The 18,711-nt window shown below is 38.7% G+C and overlaps 1 protein-coding gene across 1 annotated transcript in view; it reads left to right on the top strand.

Annotated features, from left to right (window-relative positions):
- KIF3A (kinesin family member 3A) overlaps nucleotides 1-15,679 on the top strand; it is a 34,298-nt gene extending 18,619 nt beyond the window's left edge. Inside the window, exons 10-19 of the mRNA XM_040971511.1 lie at nucleotides 268-339; nucleotides 2,333-2,341; nucleotides 5,567-5,723; nucleotides 7,041-7,221; nucleotides 7,423-7,533; nucleotides 9,215-9,340; nucleotides 13,088-13,141; nucleotides 13,472-13,540; nucleotides 14,471-14,595; nucleotides 15,562-15,679. Of these exons, the coding sequence (XP_040827445.1) occupies nucleotides 268-339; nucleotides 2,333-2,341; nucleotides 5,567-5,723; nucleotides 7,041-7,221; nucleotides 7,423-7,533; nucleotides 9,215-9,340; nucleotides 13,088-13,141; nucleotides 13,472-13,540; nucleotides 14,471-14,595; nucleotides 15,562-15,610 (953 nt within the window). The 3' untranslated portion in view covers nucleotides 15,611-15,679. The remainder of the gene's footprint in view (nucleotides 1-267; nucleotides 340-2,332; nucleotides 2,342-5,566; nucleotides 5,724-7,040; nucleotides 7,222-7,422; nucleotides 7,534-9,214; nucleotides 9,341-13,087; nucleotides 13,142-13,471; nucleotides 13,541-14,470; nucleotides 14,596-15,561) is intronic.
- Nucleotides 15,680-18,711: the final 3,032 nt, after the last annotated feature.

The following is an 18,711-nucleotide window of genomic DNA, read 5'->3' as shown; positions in this document are numbered from 1 at the left end:
TATGTTCTCGGTGAGTACCAGAGTTTGCCTGCCTGTAGTAGGTGTTCAGATTAGTACAATTTTCCCCTGTAAGGTTTGTGAAGTAGAGACTAAAGGCTAGACTATGAAGACTGGTTTTAGGGAAAAGAAAGTTTTTCATTTTGAATGCAAAACTCGATGTCCTTTAAAATTCTTTCTCTGGAACTGAATTTTTTTCTTTGTGTGTTTGTTCATATTCTTGTTTCCTCTTGGTTTGGTTCCAGTTGGGCTCATTTCTTTGTCTTCCAGGCAGTAGCAGCAGCAGTAGTTCAGACTCCACATGTTCTGTCATAGAGAAACCTCTGGATAAGTTCTTGCCCAGTGAGTGGCAGCTCTTAAATCCTCTAACAGAGCTTTGGCTTTTCCATAACCCATGGCCTCATTTGAGAAATGCTGCAACCGCTCCCTGTCATTATTCGAAGAAAACATGTTGGACTTCTCTGTAAAACAAAGCATGTGGTGATCCCCTCCCTCCTTCATTGCTTCCCATTGACTGTGATTGTCAAGACATGCGCTGTAGCTGATGCCCAAGACAATGGAAGAGAGATTCATGCTTTTGCAATCGAGATAATGTAAAGAGAGCTAGTAAGCTGTACAGAGAATCATTCTTATTACTGTTTTTTAATGTTTTGATATATTTCTACTGCTGTGCAGGATAAAGCATGTGCAATAACAAATCCTCAACCTGGAACAGTACAGGTTGGATTTGGAAGTGTACCAATATCCATTATAGCATGTCACATAGTTAACATTTTATAACTAGTCTTCTACTAGCAGTGGCTTAAGACTAAAGTCTCTTAAATAAAAATGTGATGATTGAAGCCATTGAAGAGAAATTGAGTAGTATTTTACTTCACAGGAGCATTATTCCTGTTTCTAAATTACTCTATTTAAAGAAATGTTTAAAGATATGATTTGATACTTAGAACCACAGTTAGTTTATGGTGGATCTATTTAGACTTATTTCTTATTTCTTTTTTAAACCTTAAATTGAAAAGTATTAATCATACACATATATGTATATTTTGTTTCCAGAAAAAGAAGGGAGGTGAAGTTTTTTATAGCAGCTTGCAGCTTACTGTCTTTTAAAGCATTATCTGTGTACTTACCTTTTCTAAAACTAATAAAAATAATTATTTATTGTTTAGCTTTGTAAAGGAAGAATTCCTAGATTTTTAGAAATATTTTTCTCTTGACAAATTTTAAGCAAGTTACCAAGACAATTTCAAAGGTCACTTTTTAAAATATATGAAATTGCTTTATACAGGTATAATTTTGTATTGTAACATGTGAAATAGGAAAAATATCAGTAGGAGGCATGTAATTTACTTTTTAAAAATTTTACCTTAAGTCTTTAAGAGAAGTTAAATGAAAGTATGGTATGAGTTGTACTTCATTTAATTTTTCACTGCAATTTGCATACCTCACCTTGACTGTTTTGCTGCCACGTGTTGGGGAGCGGCGAGGTGACTGTCCAGCCTGTGGTTGCTGTGTGTGACTGTGTGCACGCCCCCTCTCCCAGCCCTGGAATGGCCTTTTCTCAGGTGTCTGTTGCTGTGTCACCAGATGGAATCGTTACTACAGTTCTGCTTAAGAATATAGTGATAGGTTAAATGTAAGCTTACTACTGTACAGGTGGACTTCATTTTGTATAGCAGATTTTTTTTCTGAAAAAAAGTTGTTTATTAATTAAATGGAAGAATTCAATCTGTGTGGGAAGATCTGCCATATTTATAAATTCTTTCTTGTATTTTTTAAACCAAACAGTACACATCACTGTAATCTGTCTTTAGTTCAGATTTTTTGTGTTGGATTTTCTTAAACTGAGGAACACCTGTAATGTGAATTTTTATACTAGAAGAAGCATTGAATTGGTAAAATATGGAAGTGGACAGTGTGAATTTTGTTATTTTTAAGTTGCTATTTTTTGATTGGCTTAATTTTCTGTTTTGTCCTTTTAGATAATTTTCCAGGGGCAGGTTCCCAATTCCATGTATGCCTTTAGCATAACCACATGGTGCTGACTATTACATTTGCAGGAGTTTGAAAATCAGTGTGAACTTTTGATACAGATTTGTGATGTTAGATTAAATCTTATTTTTGCTTAAATCACGTCTCATGTTGCATATGCTTTCTTTTTACTTGAGCTGTGTTTCAGTTTTGATGTTTTGATTTATTTATATGCTTATACTATAAATGAATGCTATTATGCAGTTTTCTTTGTTTTACAAAAGAAATAATGTTTCCTTTTTTCCTCCTCGTCTCTATGCATTCGCTTCCTGTCTGCGATTTGCTTACTACTACTTATTGCAAGATCAAGCAGGTTGGTGTGATTGCTTTGCACTCCACATGGTACAATTATTCTAGAAAGAACTTTGTCATCCAAATACATTATTGTTTTTAAATTTAATACTTTTGTTTTTGCAAGGTAAGTATGCATCTTGCAGTTACTTTTTTTCAATTTTAGCTTTTTTTTTTTTTGAAGAGTTGTTTATTTTTATTGGAAAGGCAGATTTATAGAAATAAGAAGACAGAGAGAAAGATCTTCCACCTGCTGATTCACCACCAGATGGCTAACATGGCCAGAGCTGAGCTGATCCAAAGCCAGGAGCCTGGAGCTTATTCTGGGTCTCCCACACAGATGCGGGCTCCTGAGGTCTTGAGCCATCCTCCACTGGATGGAAAATGGAGCAAGCAGGACGCGAACCTGTACCCATATGGGATCTCAGCCTTTGCAAGGGGAGGATTAGCCAATCAAGCCATTGCAACAGACCCTAGTTATTGCTGATGTTTTAAGAACCTCCTCTTTTCATAAATTTGTACAAATTCAAGCTAGATTTTGACGATACAAAAGTGAATGATTTCATACTTAAACATTTTTTCCTTAAAGCCGAGAGTCAAATTCCTGATTGCCTGCACCTGTGGGTTCCTTTTTTGCTTTTTAAAAATCTGTTTATTTTTATTGAAAAGACAGCTTTACAGAGAAATCTTCCATCTGTTGGTTCAATCCCCAGATAGCCACAGTGGCCGGAGCTAAGCTGGTCTGAAGCCAGGAGCCTGGAGCTTTTTCGTTTTTTAATATTTAGAAAATGTTTATAAAGTGACTTTTACTGACGCTACAATTTTAAGTACCTGGTTAGAAGAGTTGGTGCATATTCACATAAAATATTATTTGATTATATATATATTATATATATATTTGATTATATATTATATTATTTGATTATATTATTCAAACTGATTCTGGCTGCAGTAATGTGTTAGTTAAAGATTAGCCTTTTGTAACTAACCCTAGATGCATTTACATGATCATTATGAAACTGTTAATAATCATAATAAAATTAAAATGAGGTTAACAAAAAAAAGCATAAAATTGATTTAAAAAAAAAAGAATAACAAGATTAAAAATTTTTTATCTGAGGGCCCTAGCTCAGTGGCTAGATCTTCACCTTGCCTATGTCATCATCCAGTGTGGATGTCAGTTCATGTCCCAGATGCTCCACTTCCCTTCCCATTCCCTGCTGTGACCTGGGAGAACAGTGGAGGATGGCCAAAAGCCTTGGGACTCTGTGCCTACATGGAAGGTGGGAAAAACTTCTGGCTTCGGGTCATCTCAGCTCTGTCCATTGCAGCCATTTAGGGAAGATCTTTCTGTAAATCTACCTTTCCAATAAAAATAAATAGATCTTTAAAAAAAAAAGTTACCTGAATGGCTTTGAATTACTAAATTACCTAGTCTTAATTCATCCATAAGCATATGCTTTTGTATTTCTGTGTACAAAAATCTTTTTCTTTTATTGTCTCCTAATGGTGTTTGAAACTTTTTGACTCATAACAAAACAATTAGAAACCTAAAATTCTTGTTTTTATAGTTGATCAGGTAATTTCCTCTATACCATTAATATCTATGTCATCATATATACATTTAAAAATATTTTCTTTACATATTTATAATTGTGAGACAAAAAGGAAGTAGTTTGTAAATTTCATGAATTTTCTCTTCACATATGGCCACATACTTTCCTCCCTTAAATTTCTTCTCCATAAATTTCCAAGAAATGGTAATATTAATGGGAAAACCTTCCTAGGAATTCACTGGGAATAGAAGTGAAATAGACTTCTAATTGTATCAGATGATTTGATACAAGTCGCCTTGCCGAACAGAGCAGCAGAACCATGTCTGTAGTGACTTTCAGGATGCAATGAATCACACCATACCAGAGCATGAATTTGGATCAGTGCTTTTATTTTCTCTTTTATTTAATTTGTTTTGTGGCTTAGATTTGCTTTGGATTTACAGTACTGTAGAGATGAAGGATAATGTAGCTTAAACTCTTGAAGTTTTTAAAATACATTTTTGTCCTAGAGTTAAAACCTTTGGGTCATTCTCTTTCTTGTGATTCTTGGAAGAAGCTATTCAGTTGTGTATCTCCATCATAATTATTTTTTAATTCTTTTTCGTTACGAGCGAGAAGAATTGGGTTCTGGGTGGAGACATTGACAGTGTATGCACTCTCCTGGTTTATGTTCCTCTGTGGTCCTTGGGAAGGAAGGAAGTCAGGAATAAAACAGCTTTCAGGAAAGCCTCAGACCAATTCTGTGAAAAGTTTAGTTTTCTGGAGGAATATATGTTTCTAAGAAATTGTATCACCAGAAATGAATACTCTTTGATTCAGTTTCATATCTAGTTTATTAACCAATTTTCATTTTTCTTGAGTTTAAAGATTTTGAAATTTATCAAAAACTTTTATCAACCACCTATTAGGTATATGAAGAACACATTATAGCCAAAGTAATCCATTGGAAGCTGTAATCCAGATTTTTAAAATTTAGCAGTATTTTTAACTTTATTTTGATATTTGGCATATTTGATCTGACTTAGGAAAGGCATGGGCTCTGGCATAATCATCACAGGCTGTTCTAGTTGTTCACTTACAGTATTAGGATGTGGGATGATAGCTTACTAGCTGTAAATTATCCGGACAATGCTAGGTAAATGTTACATCATTAATATGTAATTTATTCTTTCTTGCATAATTTGAAACAAAACTTTTTTAATTAATAAAAATTTTAGGAAAATCTAAAAAATAAAAATGAATTCTTTATATGAATAGATTTATTTTGTATTTATATGTAACATTTAACATGTTTTATTTAGTTTTAGGAAAGATAATTTTGAGAAGCCACCTGATTTTGTGCTTAGTTATCAAGAAAAAGTAAATGAAGAACCTGTTGGCTTTTTAAAAATGTTGAGGAGCACAAATATTTGCCTTATGTTTTTCTTTTTTTTCTACTCATCTGTTTTGCTTGTCTTTCACGTACTTTTTTTCTTAATTATCATTGCACAGTTGAATAAGAGCTTGGATGTAACAATGAGTTTAAAAGTTGTTCTATAAGCATAATAAGTAGAAATGAAAGGTTTTATTGGTTTGATGTCTTTAGAATGTTAATGCTTGGTTTTGTATACCTGAGTATCAAGTGAAGACAGTTTCTGAGTCTGGAATAGTGACTCATGTTAGTGATTATTGCAATTGAATGACTCAAATAGGTAAAAAGAAAGTTTCCCCAGATAAGATGGTTGAAATGCAAGCAAAAATCGATGAGGAGAGAAAAGCACTTGAAACAAAGCTTGATATGGAAGAAGAAGAAAGAAACAAAGCTAGAGCTGAATTAGAGAAACGGGAGAAAGATCTTCTTAAAGCCCAGTGAGTATTTAGTAAATTGAGATGTGTTTGTGAGCTAAATTTTTAATGGTTTTCATAGGATGTATAGCCGTAAAATTGAATAGCAATTGAAAAATTTATTTTTATCTCCAGTATTGTTTAATATAGAAGATCACATTGTATGTAGTATATTTTCTTCCTTTTTTTTTTTTTTTAACAAATTCATTGATTTATTTGAAAAGCAGAGTTACCGAGAGGGTGGGGGAGAGGCAAAGAGAGTAATCTTCCATTTGTTGGTTCACCACCAAAATGGCAGTAGGTTGAAGCCAAGTGCCCTGAGCTTGTTCCAGGTCTCCCATGTGGGTGTAGAGTCCCAAGCACTTGGACCATTCTCTGCTGCTTTTCCTGGACCAGAAGTTGAGTAGCCAAGAGACAAAATGGCTCCGATCTGGGATGCCAGCGGCACAGTACACTACACCCCAGTGCTGGCCTAATATGTGATGTATTTCAATGTTAGCTCTGTTTTCATGATTTCAAATCTGTGTGGAAGTAAAAGAAATCTGTAAAATTGGATCATATCATGAATTAACACTACCCAGTGGTATAATTTTGTAAAGATGTTACATAATTGTATTTGTTTTGAGATTGTAGTTCAAAATCTTGTTAAATTTTGGGAACTGATGATATCCCAAAAACAGTATATGATTTTTATATAAAACATTCTTTTTAAAAAGACCTACATATTTATTTTATTTGAAAGAGTTACAAAGAGATAGAGGGAGAGACAGAGCACGAGATCCTCCATTGACTGATTCACTCCGCAATGACTGTAACAGCCAGAGCTCTGAAGCTGGGAGCCAGGAATTTTTTTGGTTTTCCATTGTGAGTATAGGAGCCCAAGGACTTGAGCCATCTTCCACTTCTTTATGAGGCCATAAACAGGGAACTGGATTGGAAGTGGAGCAGCCAGGACATGAACCAGCATTCATATGGGATGCTGTTGTTGCCAGTGCAAGATTAGCCTACTGTGCCTCCATGCCAACCCCCTATTTATTTATTTTTTAAAAGAGAGAGAAAGATCTTCACCTGTTTGTTATCTCTCCAGATGACCACAGTGGCTAGCACTGGGCCAGGCTGAAGCCAGGATCCAAAAGTCTCATCCTGGTCTCCCATGTGGGTGTCAGAGACCCTAGCAGTTGCATCATCAATGCTTTTTCCAGGCTATTAGAAGCTAGCTGGATTGGGAACTGGGCAACCACAACACCAGTTGGTTTCTCATTTCGGATGCCTGCATCGCAGCAGTGTTACCTGCCCATGCCACAGTACTGGTCCTGAAAATATTCTTATTTTAATGAGCAGACAAGAGCATCAATCTTTGCTGGAAAAATTGTCTGCACTGGAAAAAAAGGTCATTGTTGGTGGTGTTGATTTGTTGGCTAAAGCTGAGGAGCAAGAAAAACTTCTTGAAGAATCTAACATGGAATTGGAAGAAAGAAGGAAAAGAGCAGAGCAGCTTCGCAAAGAACTTGAGGAAAAAGAAGTAACGTGACTTTTTTGTTCTTAGTTTAATATTTTGTTTAAGTTATTTAACTTTCCAATTAAAATATAGATAGTTGTAATCTTAATAAATTTTAAAGCCAATTTGTGGATTACTTTGGTGTTAATAATAAGAATATCATTTGTCAAATAACTAAATTGTGTTTTCACAAAAAATTCTGAAGATTACCATTTTGTGTCATAGCAAGAACGCTTGGATATTGAAGAAAAATATACCAGTTTGCAAGAAGAAGCACAGGGAAAGACCAAGAAGTTAAAGAAAGTGTGGACAATGCTAATGGCTGCAAAGTCAGAGGTTCGTCTCTCTTACAAATTACTCGTGGGGCAGTTGTTTAACTTCATGCCACATTAAGGTGCCTGACTGCAGGTTCTGCTGTTGCTGAGTTGGGAGGCAGCAGCCAGAGCTCAGGTAACTGGGTTCCTGACACTCAGGGGAGAAGCTGGAGTTGGATTCCAGCCCAGCCCAGTGCTGCCGCTGCAGCGTCGGGGAGTGAGCCAAGGAAGGGAGTATGCTCTCTCTCTTGCACTTGCTGTGTGTATCTCTCTCACTTTTCTGCCTCTGAAAGGGAAGTAAGAATTACCCACAAATAGAATTCTGAAGTTTAAAAAGTTGTTGTTTTTACAGGTTTATTTATTGTGGTATATATAGCTGGCAGAGCCCCTGTCTGAAATGCCAGCATCCTATTTGGACACTGGTGCAAGGTCTGCTGCTCAGTTTTCTGTCTGACTCTGATGGCCTGGGAAAAGTAACAGACGATGGGCCAAGTGTAGTAACTAGGGCTCAAAGCAGCACGCGTGTCGGATGACGGCACCGCAGGCCGTGGCTCAGTTCACTACACCACAGTGCCAGTGCCATTTTCTTTTTCTTTTCTTTCTCTTCTTCTTCTTTTTTTTTAATTTGTCCTGGAAGTAACTTTCCTTTTTTTTTTTTTTTGAAGATTTATTTTTATTTTTATTGGAAAGGAGGATATACAGAGAGGAGAGACAGAGAGGAAGATCTTCCGTCCAATGATTCACTCCCCAAGTGAGCGCAACGGCCGATGCTATGCCGATCCGAAGCCAGGAGCCTCTTCCGGGTCTCCCACATGCGGGTGCAGGGTCCCAAAGCCTTGGGCCGTCCTCGACTGCTTTCCTGGGCCACAGGCAGGGAGCTGGAAGGGAAGTGGGGCTGCCGGGATTAGAACCAGTGACCATATGGGATCCCGGGCGTGCAAGGCGAGGACCTTAACCACTGTGCCACCTCGCCAGGCCCAACTTTCATTTTTTTTAAAAAAAAATTAATTAGATGATGGTTACATAGTTAATCAGGGTTGGGGGGAGAATCCAGGGTCCAGAAAAAATGGGTGTGATTATCACTTCTGAATCTTCTATTTCTTCTTTCTCTTTCTGGGGTGAAGGGGGAAGATAATGGGAGAAGGCATACCCAGTCTCCCAAACTCCCCATACCCGGAGAAGGGGAGTGGCCATCCAATATCAGCCCAGGGTCCCAGTGTGGTACATACCAAAGTGGTTTTTGTAGTTCTGAATGCTGTCGATCTTGCTGATCCATAGAAGAAGAATCCCTCCCAATGTCCATTGGCTGACATAGTTGACCTTAGAGTCTCCATTTGCCCAGATTTCTGCTGTCATCATTTAGCTGGGGCGGTTGTCCAATTTGTTCTGCCTCCTTGCTCTGCTGTGGTACCAGATGTCCTCTGCAGGTCTCCATGGGCTGCCACGGCCTCTGTGTGCGTCAGGGCCTGCCATCCACTACTCTGTCTTTTCCACTGAGGAGATAACCGGTTCTCATAACTGGGTGCACAACCTGGACCCGCCAGATCCTCTGCCCCAGCACCCCATTTTCTAACCATAATTTTGTTAAAAGAACTGAGTAAGGTCTCACGAGCCTTCTTGAATCAGTTTCCTCAGTTGTCGTGTGTAACTGTTTTATGCGTAGCATCTTGTTTGTTCATGTATTTTCACAAATTTTCTTGTAGATGGCGGATCTCCAGCAAGAACATCAGAGGGAAATTGAAGGCCTATTGGAGAATATTCGACAACTTAGCCGAGAGCTTCGACTTCAGATGCTTATTATTGATAATTTTATACCTCAGGATTATCAGGTACGTGAGAAATTCTCTGACCTAGATTTTAGTGGTTGACTGTAGTTAAGAAACAAGGAAATAGGGGGTTCGACATGGTGGCATCATAGGCTAATCCTCTGCCTGCAGGTGCCAGTTGGTGTCCTGACTGCTCCACTTCCTATCCAACTCAACAAATGGAAGACCTTTCTCTGTCTGTCCTCTCTCTGGAAAAATCTGCCTTGCAAATAATAATTTTAAAAAGGAGGAAGTATAATTTTCTAAGGTCACTGATGCTAAATGTTTATATTTCACAATTGGCCATAAAATTTTCTAGAATCCCATCACATTTTATTTAGTTGTTGATGTTTTGAATATGTGACTCTGAGTATCTAAGTATCTAAAGAAGAATTTCCTAGCTGTTTGGAAGAACTGAGATTCATGTCAGTTCAGTTCATCATCACGTCATCATGTCATCATTCATGTCAGTCCTGTTCATCAGTTGAGCATCCTTTATCATGCAAGTAGAATAAATAGATCCCTTGTGTGTGTTCTCCCTGCTTCTGGAGGTTCTTTCTTTTGCTTTCTGTATATGTGGTAAAATTTACATCACAGGCCTGGTGTGGATTCCTCACCTTAAATGTGCCAGGATCCCTTATGGGTGCTGGTTTTTATCCCAGCTGCTTCACTTCCTATCCAGCACCCTGCTTGTGGCCTGGGAAAGCAGTATAGGGCAGTCCAATGCCTTGGGACCATGCACCTGCATGGAAGACCCGAAAGAAGCTCCTGGCTTCACATAGGCTCAGTTCTGCCTATTGTGACCACTTGGGAAGTGAACCAGCAGATGGAAGATCTTTGTCTCTGTCTCTCCTTCTCTCTGTAAATCTGACTTTCCAATAAAAACAGATAAGTGTTAAAAACATACACATCACATTGAAGTTTGCCGTGTCCTCATCCTGTTCCTGTTGTTTTTAAGTGTCTAGTTCAGTGTGAATACATTCACATGATTGTGCAGCAGCTATCATCCATCTCAGATGTTCTGAATAGCAGTATAACTTGTAAATCTTTTTTTTAATTTTTAATTTTTGATGATTTTTGCATTGTTGATTAGGGTGATAAGGGTCAAAGGCTATAGGAAGGTTGGTGAGATCACCATTTCCACATTATCTTTTTTTCCTTCCTGTATTTGGGGGAAGTGGAGAGATAAGGAGAGAAACCACATCCAACGTCCCAAATGCTTCTGCACCCTGGGATGTAGGACAGCCACCCAACACCTCCCTAGAGTCCCCAGTGTGGGGCATGCTCTGAGGGTCCTGCTCAAGAGGATTTAGTAGTTCAACAGTTCTGAATTACTACTAATCTTGCTACTCCAAGCATGATGAAATCTCTCCAGAATCCACTGGTTACATAGTCCACCTGAGAGTCTCCATTTGCCCAGATATTCACTGCCAACACTTGGCTGAGCTAGTTGATGCGTTTGTTCTGTCCTTCATCCTCTGTTATGGTCCAGGTGTTCTCTGTAGCCTGTAATGTACTGCCATGTCCTCCGTGCGCACCTGGATATGTTGGCCACTGCTCTGTCTAAACCACTGAGGAGGCCCGTGTCTGACATATGCACTCCACGATCAGACTGTGGAACCTGCAATTCTCTCCATGGTTGGGGTTCTAAGTTCAGCAATTCAGTTGGGGGAACCCCCAACGAAACTTCATCTGAGGTGATCCCAGATCTGATTCTTGTTTGTGCTTGGCAATACAGGATCCAATACAGTCTGTCGCCCCAATCAGCTTATGCACGTGCTGGTGGTTGCAGCTGATGGGTCAGTTGTGTCTCTAGTCCTATCTCCTACGCAAACCAATGGGTTTTGCAGCCCAGCCCAATCCTGCCCATCATACACTCAGCCTTCACGTACACCAGTTGGTTCAGCAGGCCTGCCCTCTGCCCTGGTTGCTGTGCTGGCAGCATGAAAAATCTTTTTAATTTAAAAAAAAAAAGTCTTTCTGGTACATTTTCGTATGCTTTAATAAAATAATTTTTAAAAAATGATTTTAAATCTCATTGTAACTTGAAGAAGTATGTTTGAAAATGGACTTTAAGGGTGTTTGTTTTGTTTTGTTTTGTTTTGAGTTATGTTGTGTTGTTTTGTTTTTGCTTTGAACCCCAGGTACATGAAATAGATCCTGGATTTGTGGTCACTTTCTTTCTGGGTCCTTGGGAGGCTTGCTTGTATTGAGTGTTTTATTTTGAGCTGATTATCCCCAAAACAAAAGCTGGGGCCTTGTGGGTGACTTCGCTTCTACCAAATGGTCTCCCCCACCCTGTTCCTTCACTTTGCTGCACTCCTCATCCTGTTCCTGTTTTTTTTTTTTTAATAAAACTTAGTATTATCTACATATAAGAAATGTGCATTTAAAGATTCATTTTGAAAGTATCATGCAATATCTATTTTGAGATGTATCATTTTTAAGAATCATGTATTTATTTATTTAAAATAAGCCATGACAGAGAGGGAGAGCTCTTCCATGTGCTGAGTCACCCTCTGAATATGTGACAGCTGAGCCTGGGCCAGCCAACAGACTCCTTTGTTGCATCAGGGACCCAAGCACTTCCCATATGCATTAGAAGGAAGCTAGATTAGGGGTGGAGTGGCTGGGATCAAGCTGGAACTCTGATATGGGATGCAGGCATCCCAAGTGTCAACTTAGCCTGCTTTGCCACAATGCTGTCCTAAGACTTAACGTTTTTAAAAGAGGTGGACTATGTCAGCCAGTGAATTCTGGAGAGATTTCATTGTGCTTGGAATGGTGAGATTGGCAGCAATTCAGAACTGTTGAACTATCAAAACCACTTGAGCAGTGCCCTCGGAACGTGCCCCACATCGGGGACCTGGGACGGGTGAGAGGCTTACTGTGGCTTCTCTCCTTATCTTCCCTCTTACCCCAGATACAGGAAAAAAAAGAGAGAGAGAATGTGGAAACAATAGTCTTACCCACTTTCCTGTAACCCTTGATGCTTTGTGCCCCAATCAACTATGTAAAGGTTATCAAATAAAATAATAATTTAAAAAATCATAAAGTAAAAAAAAATTTTATTTGAAAGGCAGAAATCAGAGAAGAGGGAGAGACAGAGATCTTCCATCCACTGGTTTGCTGCCCAAGTAACTGCAATAGCTGGGGCTGGGTCAGTCTGAAACCTGGAGCCACGAGCTTCCTTTGGGTTTACTGCAAGGGGCCGGGGCCCAGCATTTGGACTGTGCTTTGCAGCTTTTGTAGGCATGTTGGAAGGGAGCTGTATTGGAAATAGAGCAGCTGGGATTCAGATAGGCTCATATAGAATACCAGTGTTGCAGACAGCAACCCAACATCATTATACCACAATGCTGGTCCCTGATACTTAATATTTTTAAAAATACTTATTTATGAGACAGAGAAGGAATAGGCACTCCCATCCACACTGACTCACTTCCCAGTAATTAACCTGTAATTACCCTGTAATTACTCAGTCTGAACAAGAGCTGAAGCTGGTATCCAGGAGCACCCAGGACTCTCAGTTGTGGGAACCCAATGACTTGAGCCTACACCCCAACCCCCGCCAGCGTCTGTACCAGTAGGAAGCTCGAGTGATGAGCCAGAATTGGGTAGTGAACCCACTTGCTTCGGTGTGGAACATGGGCATCTTGCCTGCTGGGCAAAATGCCTGATCCAAGTTTTGACTTTTGTCATTTAACATTACTAAATGCTTAGTTTCATTACTAAAAAATTAGTTGAGATGATTTTTCACTCTTTTTAAAGGAAATGATTGAAAATTATGTCCATTGGAATGAAGACATCGGAGAATGGCAGCTGGTGAGTGTTCCTTCTTGCATGAAGTTCTGCTGGAGTCCTTCCTGCGAGCTGGACACAGTGTTGTGGAGATGAGATGGCCATGGTGTGAAACCGATGAGACCCAGGAGTGTGGGTGGGAGGTTTTTCTAACTGGCCACACCTTCAGAGCATGCCACAGATGTAGTATAGGCCAAGGACTAAGTGGACTGAATGGTTTTTGGGTCCCTTTTCATTCCAGCATTCAAATCCTGTCTTACTAGTGTAGTCTCAGAGGATCTCCTCTGGTTTACCTAGTTCATAGTGTTGATTACTAATTATGACTTGTTCTCCCCTCTGCTTTTCTTTTTTGAGAAATGTGTCGCCTACACAGGAAATAACATGAGGAAGCAAACTCCAGTACCTGACAAAAAGGAGAAAGATGTAAGACAACTTTTTGAAAAATGTATTTTTTAAAAATACAGTAGTTGCTTCTTCATAGAAATAGGTTCTTAAATTATTATTAATATGCTCTTTATCTGTTAATAATCTGTACTTAGAAATGAGCTAATCTTCTGGAAATAGTTGTTTTAGGGTAAGTCACGATGGCAGACTTATCATTTCTATCAGAAGAGGGACATATATTCATTCTTTGCAGTCCTCTTTATCCACGTTTCCCGGTCATGGGACTGTGGCTAGAAAGTAGAATGAGTCTGTCTTTTTTCTCAAAACTGGTTCTGGTTCTAGGTCTCCAAAAAGAGTGAGTGGCTTTATGGAAAAGAGCAGCCACTTTTCTCTGCGTTTAAGGAAATGTATAGTGTGTCAGGGCTTCTTAGTCACCACCCTCTTGTCGCACGCATTTACATTTTTACTCTTAAGACTTGTTTGTTTACTTAAAGGGCAGAGTGGTAGAGAGTGAGATGGGGCAGGAGAGAAAGGAGACAGGAAGGGTGGAGAAAATCTTCCATCTGCTGGTTCACTCCCCAGTGTGTGTGACAGCCGAGACTAGACTAGACCGAAGCTGAGAGCACCGAGCTGCATCCAGTTTTCCCATGTGGGTAGGATGGTGCACAATGCTTGAACCATCATCTGCTGCCTCCCAGGTACATCAGCAGGGAGCTCTACCTGAAGTGTGAAGAAGGCAGGGCTCAAGCCAGTATGGGTTGCACATGTCCCAAGTGGAGGCTTTATGCATTGTGCCCCAATTCTGATGCATGCTGAACATTTTATAGGAATTGGGATTTGAAGATCCCTTTAGACTTTTGCTAGATTTTGCTTCCTGTGTGGTATTTCTAGGAATTTTCCCCAAATTTGCCCCCCAAATCTGGTGTATCTCCTTCCTGTAAGAGTGGCTTGTTTGCTTTTTTGATTTAGCCCTTTGAAGTGGACCTTTCCCATGTGTACCTTGCCTATACTGAGGAGAGCCTGCGTCAGTCCTTGATGAAATTAGAAAGGCCACGGACGTCAAAGGGCAAAGCAAGGCCGAAGACGGGGAGGAGGTGAGCACCGCCCTTACACTCCGTGCAGCGGGGGCTGTGATGTATCCTTAAAGTTAAAATATACTTAGCATGATAAATATTTTGGCTAATGTATGAAAATGAGATTCCGTATAAAATTATGGCTTGGGTTAATTAAATTGGCTAACTGCTTCCATCCTCTTGAGTAGTATAATTTATTTTTAATTTGCTCTGTTCTTTCCAAATGTATAGATTACCTTCCTGCTTATTTAATTCCTGAATTTCTTAATTGTTCTAGTGACATGCCAGTTAGTTTGTCTGGTTAGTCTCTCAAGGTATTGTACCCACTGAGTAGCTTTCCTGTCAGAAGCATTACCCCAGAAAATGGATTTCTTGAGCCAACTTTGTTGGCAATCTTTTCTTTTCCTTTAGGCACTGGCCTTGGGGTAGTATCTGTGTATCATGTAGACCCAGAGAAATCAAATTATAGGAACCCTGGGCTGGAGCTTGTTTTCTTCCCTCCCTTTTCTGCATCAAGGGGAGTTTAGGATATTCCATATGATTGTAGCACTTTGGAATTCCTGAAATGGTAGAAAATAATGAGCTGCTCTGACTCCGTGGGACTCTGGGTTACATGTAGGAAGAAGTGTATGTTCTTAATGTAGTTATTATATCACTTCATAGACACAACCTGACACTTAAGGGGATAGTGGAACCTGGAGTCAGTTACATATTAAAAGTATACACACTTTTGCATTATCTTTAGCATTTAGGTCAGGGGTTACAAACTTTGATATGTACCTTAAACGAGAGGTGATGAAGGGATTCACATGTGGCAGCCCGTTACGGCTCTGGTGTAGTGGGGCGCTGTCCTCCTGTACTGGCAAAGTCTCAGTCATGTGTGACCTTAGCCTGTCTCTGGCCACCCTGTGTTTGCTGCTACCTAGTATGTTTTATTTCCATCCTCTAAGCAAGCTTTCATACTTTGCTTTTCTCTTCTCCAAACAGAAAGCGTTCTTCAAAGCCTGAAACTGTGATTGATTCTTTGCTACAGTAAATATTATAGAGTTAAAATCACAATAAAAACTAATGATATTCTCATGGCTGGACAAAATCTTTAATTAAAGCATTGAAGACATCTGTGTAATTCCAAACAGCGAAAGCTGTTTATCATGATGTAAGACTGGAAATCATAATTCAGTGAATGATGTTTGTGTATATATTAAGTTAATGTAACATACTGAAACCGTACACCTTGTGATTGTTGGCGTTGCCACACCCCTCTTGGTTGTATTGTGTGGGGAGCCTGGGGGCACTTTGTGTTGTGGAGACTGGCAGTTTAGAGGTGTATATAAATCTGCTGGTAATTTGCTCAACTACTGTATATGTAGATAACCAGAATTTCAGAGCAGTTAGGAAGTATGCCCTAATTTGCACATGGAAAGTAGCAGACTGAATTGCCCTGTGTCATGATACTACATGTGAATGCCGGGCTGCACAGCTGAGAAATGACTGTCCTCAGACTAACCTGCCCAGCTGCTTCAGGAAGTCCTGATTGTATCTTAAGTATAATTGGTCTTAGTGAGTTGTGGAGAATTTTATGTTTCAACAGTCAATATTTGCAAGTGTACATTTTTTGAAAAGGTGAAAATGTGTTTCATCTAGACTTTTTTTTTTGCCACTTTGAATTTAACTATACTTCCTTGGTTTCTCTGATTTTATGTTTTCTTGAAACAGTGAATTGTACCTAAGAGAGGTGTAGAACACAAGAAGCGTTAGTCCTCGCCACTTGTGTTTTTAAAGCTTCACTTTGAAGTGTGGCCTGTGGGTGTTGGCTTTGTCTAGTTCCAAATTTTGGTGGAAATGAGTCTGTGTCTTCCAACTGAAAAGGGTCCCCATTTTCCAGAAAATGTGCCCAAGCAAAATTAGTATCTTTTAATCTTTGAAACACTGTTTTATTTTTCTTTATACTTTATAAAAATTACATTTTCTTTTAATTTCTTCTGTTGGTTAATGCAGTGAAACAATATTCCTCTAAAAATAAAAATCATGTGTTATAGTAAAATAAGTTGTAATAGATAGAATTACTTGTTCTTTTGTTGACTGCTTACAGCGTTTTTAGGTTTTTTTAAACTTATGGTACTCCTGAACTACTTTGTGGGTTTTAAAATTACATGAGCAAACGTGGGCATTGTGGTGCTGTGGGTTAAACCACTAATGTAGATGCCTTCACCGTGTCGGAGTGCTGCTATGAATCCTGGCTGCCACCTACATGGGAGACCTGGGTGAAGCTCCTGGCTCTAGGCTTTGGCCTGGCCCCGCCATGGCTCTTTTGGGCATTTGGGAAGTTAATCAGTGAATGGGAAGAGATATGTCTCTCTCACTCTTCCCTCTGCCTTTACAATAAATACAAATCAGTACACATTAAAAGTAATAATATGTAACTAGCTTTGAAATACATTGGTTGCAAAGGTTTTAAACTTCACAATTAGTATTTCTTAAATATAATCTCATCAGTTTGGTTAATTGTTGGATTATAATTACTGATGGTGATATAAAGTTTGAGGGAGGGCATGAAAGTGGAAGATGATGAAGTGATGATGGAAGTGTCCATGCATTTGAACTCCTGTGGAGAAGTGGAGCGCTGGCTGGCCTGTGGATGGTGAGTGTTTTCTGTCGTGGGAGTTGGGTTTCACTGCTGGCATCTTCTTTGTGGTGTGGGGCAGTTGAGGGTAGTTAACTTCTCTGTGGAGCACTAACTTGTTACTGTGAAGACTTGAGGTGAACATGTATGTGTCTTTTAAGAGTTTTGTGGTGCAGAATAACTTGATAAATGTAAAGTGTGTTGGTAGTGTGCCTGTAACTGTTAGTAATTACAGAAATCTTAATTTTATCAATAGGAAAAAAAAAGATGAGTGCTGCTGCTTTTTAATCTTTAGCAAGTAAGTTAGAGAAAGAATAACTTTTGAACTGTTTTAACACATAGTAGTTTAAACTTTTGTTTTACCTTGACACAATAAGAAAAAATTTGTAAAAAGCCAAAATCCTGAGAAACTCATAAAACAGGCTGCATTAACATGTAAGCATTTGTACTTGAACAATGATTATATCAAATGAACACTGAATGTTTATCTTAAGAGATGATAAAACTCACCATGAAAGCCAGCCTTGAACATTGACACGAAGACGTGGGCATTGGCTTGGAGCTGGCCACTTAGCTCAGCTCCAGGAGTGCTGGGTTTATGTCACGTGGAGTGTGTGTTTGTCCACAGATGAAATAAATTGTAACTTCAGTATTCATTTCATGAAAGAATATAAATAAACCAGCTTACTCATTATGTGAAGCAAATATGCATATTTTAAATGTATGTCTAAAGTGATTACTGAATAAGTATTTTCTCCTTAATTTAAAAAGTAATATTTATTTATTAAAAGAAGCTTTGGTTAAATGTTACAGTTTATAGTGTTCTTTAATATAAACCTTATAATTATATATGCAAATAGGGTTTTAAAGTATAATTTTATTCCCATTTTTGTCCAGATTCTTGTAAATATGAGATTAGTCAAGAGGAGAAGGATTTGTGTTGGCATGTTTACGCCGTAAGTAGAATCCGCTTGACAAGTTGTATTATTCATGTTCTGAAAAAGGAGAATTTCATTTTGCAGCAGAAAATGTCTGAATGTGCTGGGAAAGAGAGGGTGCTACTTTATCTGCAGTATGCTTTAAAAATTACAATTATGGCGCAGGGTTTTTTGTTCATTTGTTGCCTTTTTTAGTTTGTTTTTATCTTAGCCCTTAACTTGTCTTAAGGAAAGTCCCTCTCCTTCCTACAGGGCTGTGAATTAAGGATGAGGCCAGTGTCTGCCCAATTTCTTAACATATGCATTTGTTTTCCTTTTTAATTATTGTTTTTTTTTTTTAATTCTAGAGGAAAACATAGATCTTCCTAGTGCCTTTGAACTTACACTGTAGTCTAATATAAATCATTGATAATTTCAGTAGCATTACTGCAGTGCGGTGTACTAACCAAAATTACAAATTGAACAATGAGTTGTTGCGTTGACTTCAAAAGCCACACTTGCATCCTATCTTATGTATAAATTGTATTTGCTTAAATTGTATATATCAATATTGTATGTATCCATGCAGCATGGTTA

This window comes from Ochotona curzoniae, unplaced genomic scaffold (assembly GCF_017591425.1).
Source record: "Ochotona curzoniae isolate NIBS_2020 unplaced genomic scaffold, NIBS_Ocur_1.0 contig_1, whole genome shotgun sequence".
Taxonomy (NCBI): Eukaryota; Metazoa; Chordata; class Mammalia; order Lagomorpha; family Ochotonidae; genus Ochotona; species Ochotona curzoniae.
This window is presented reverse-complemented; position numbering and strand designations above follow the sequence as displayed.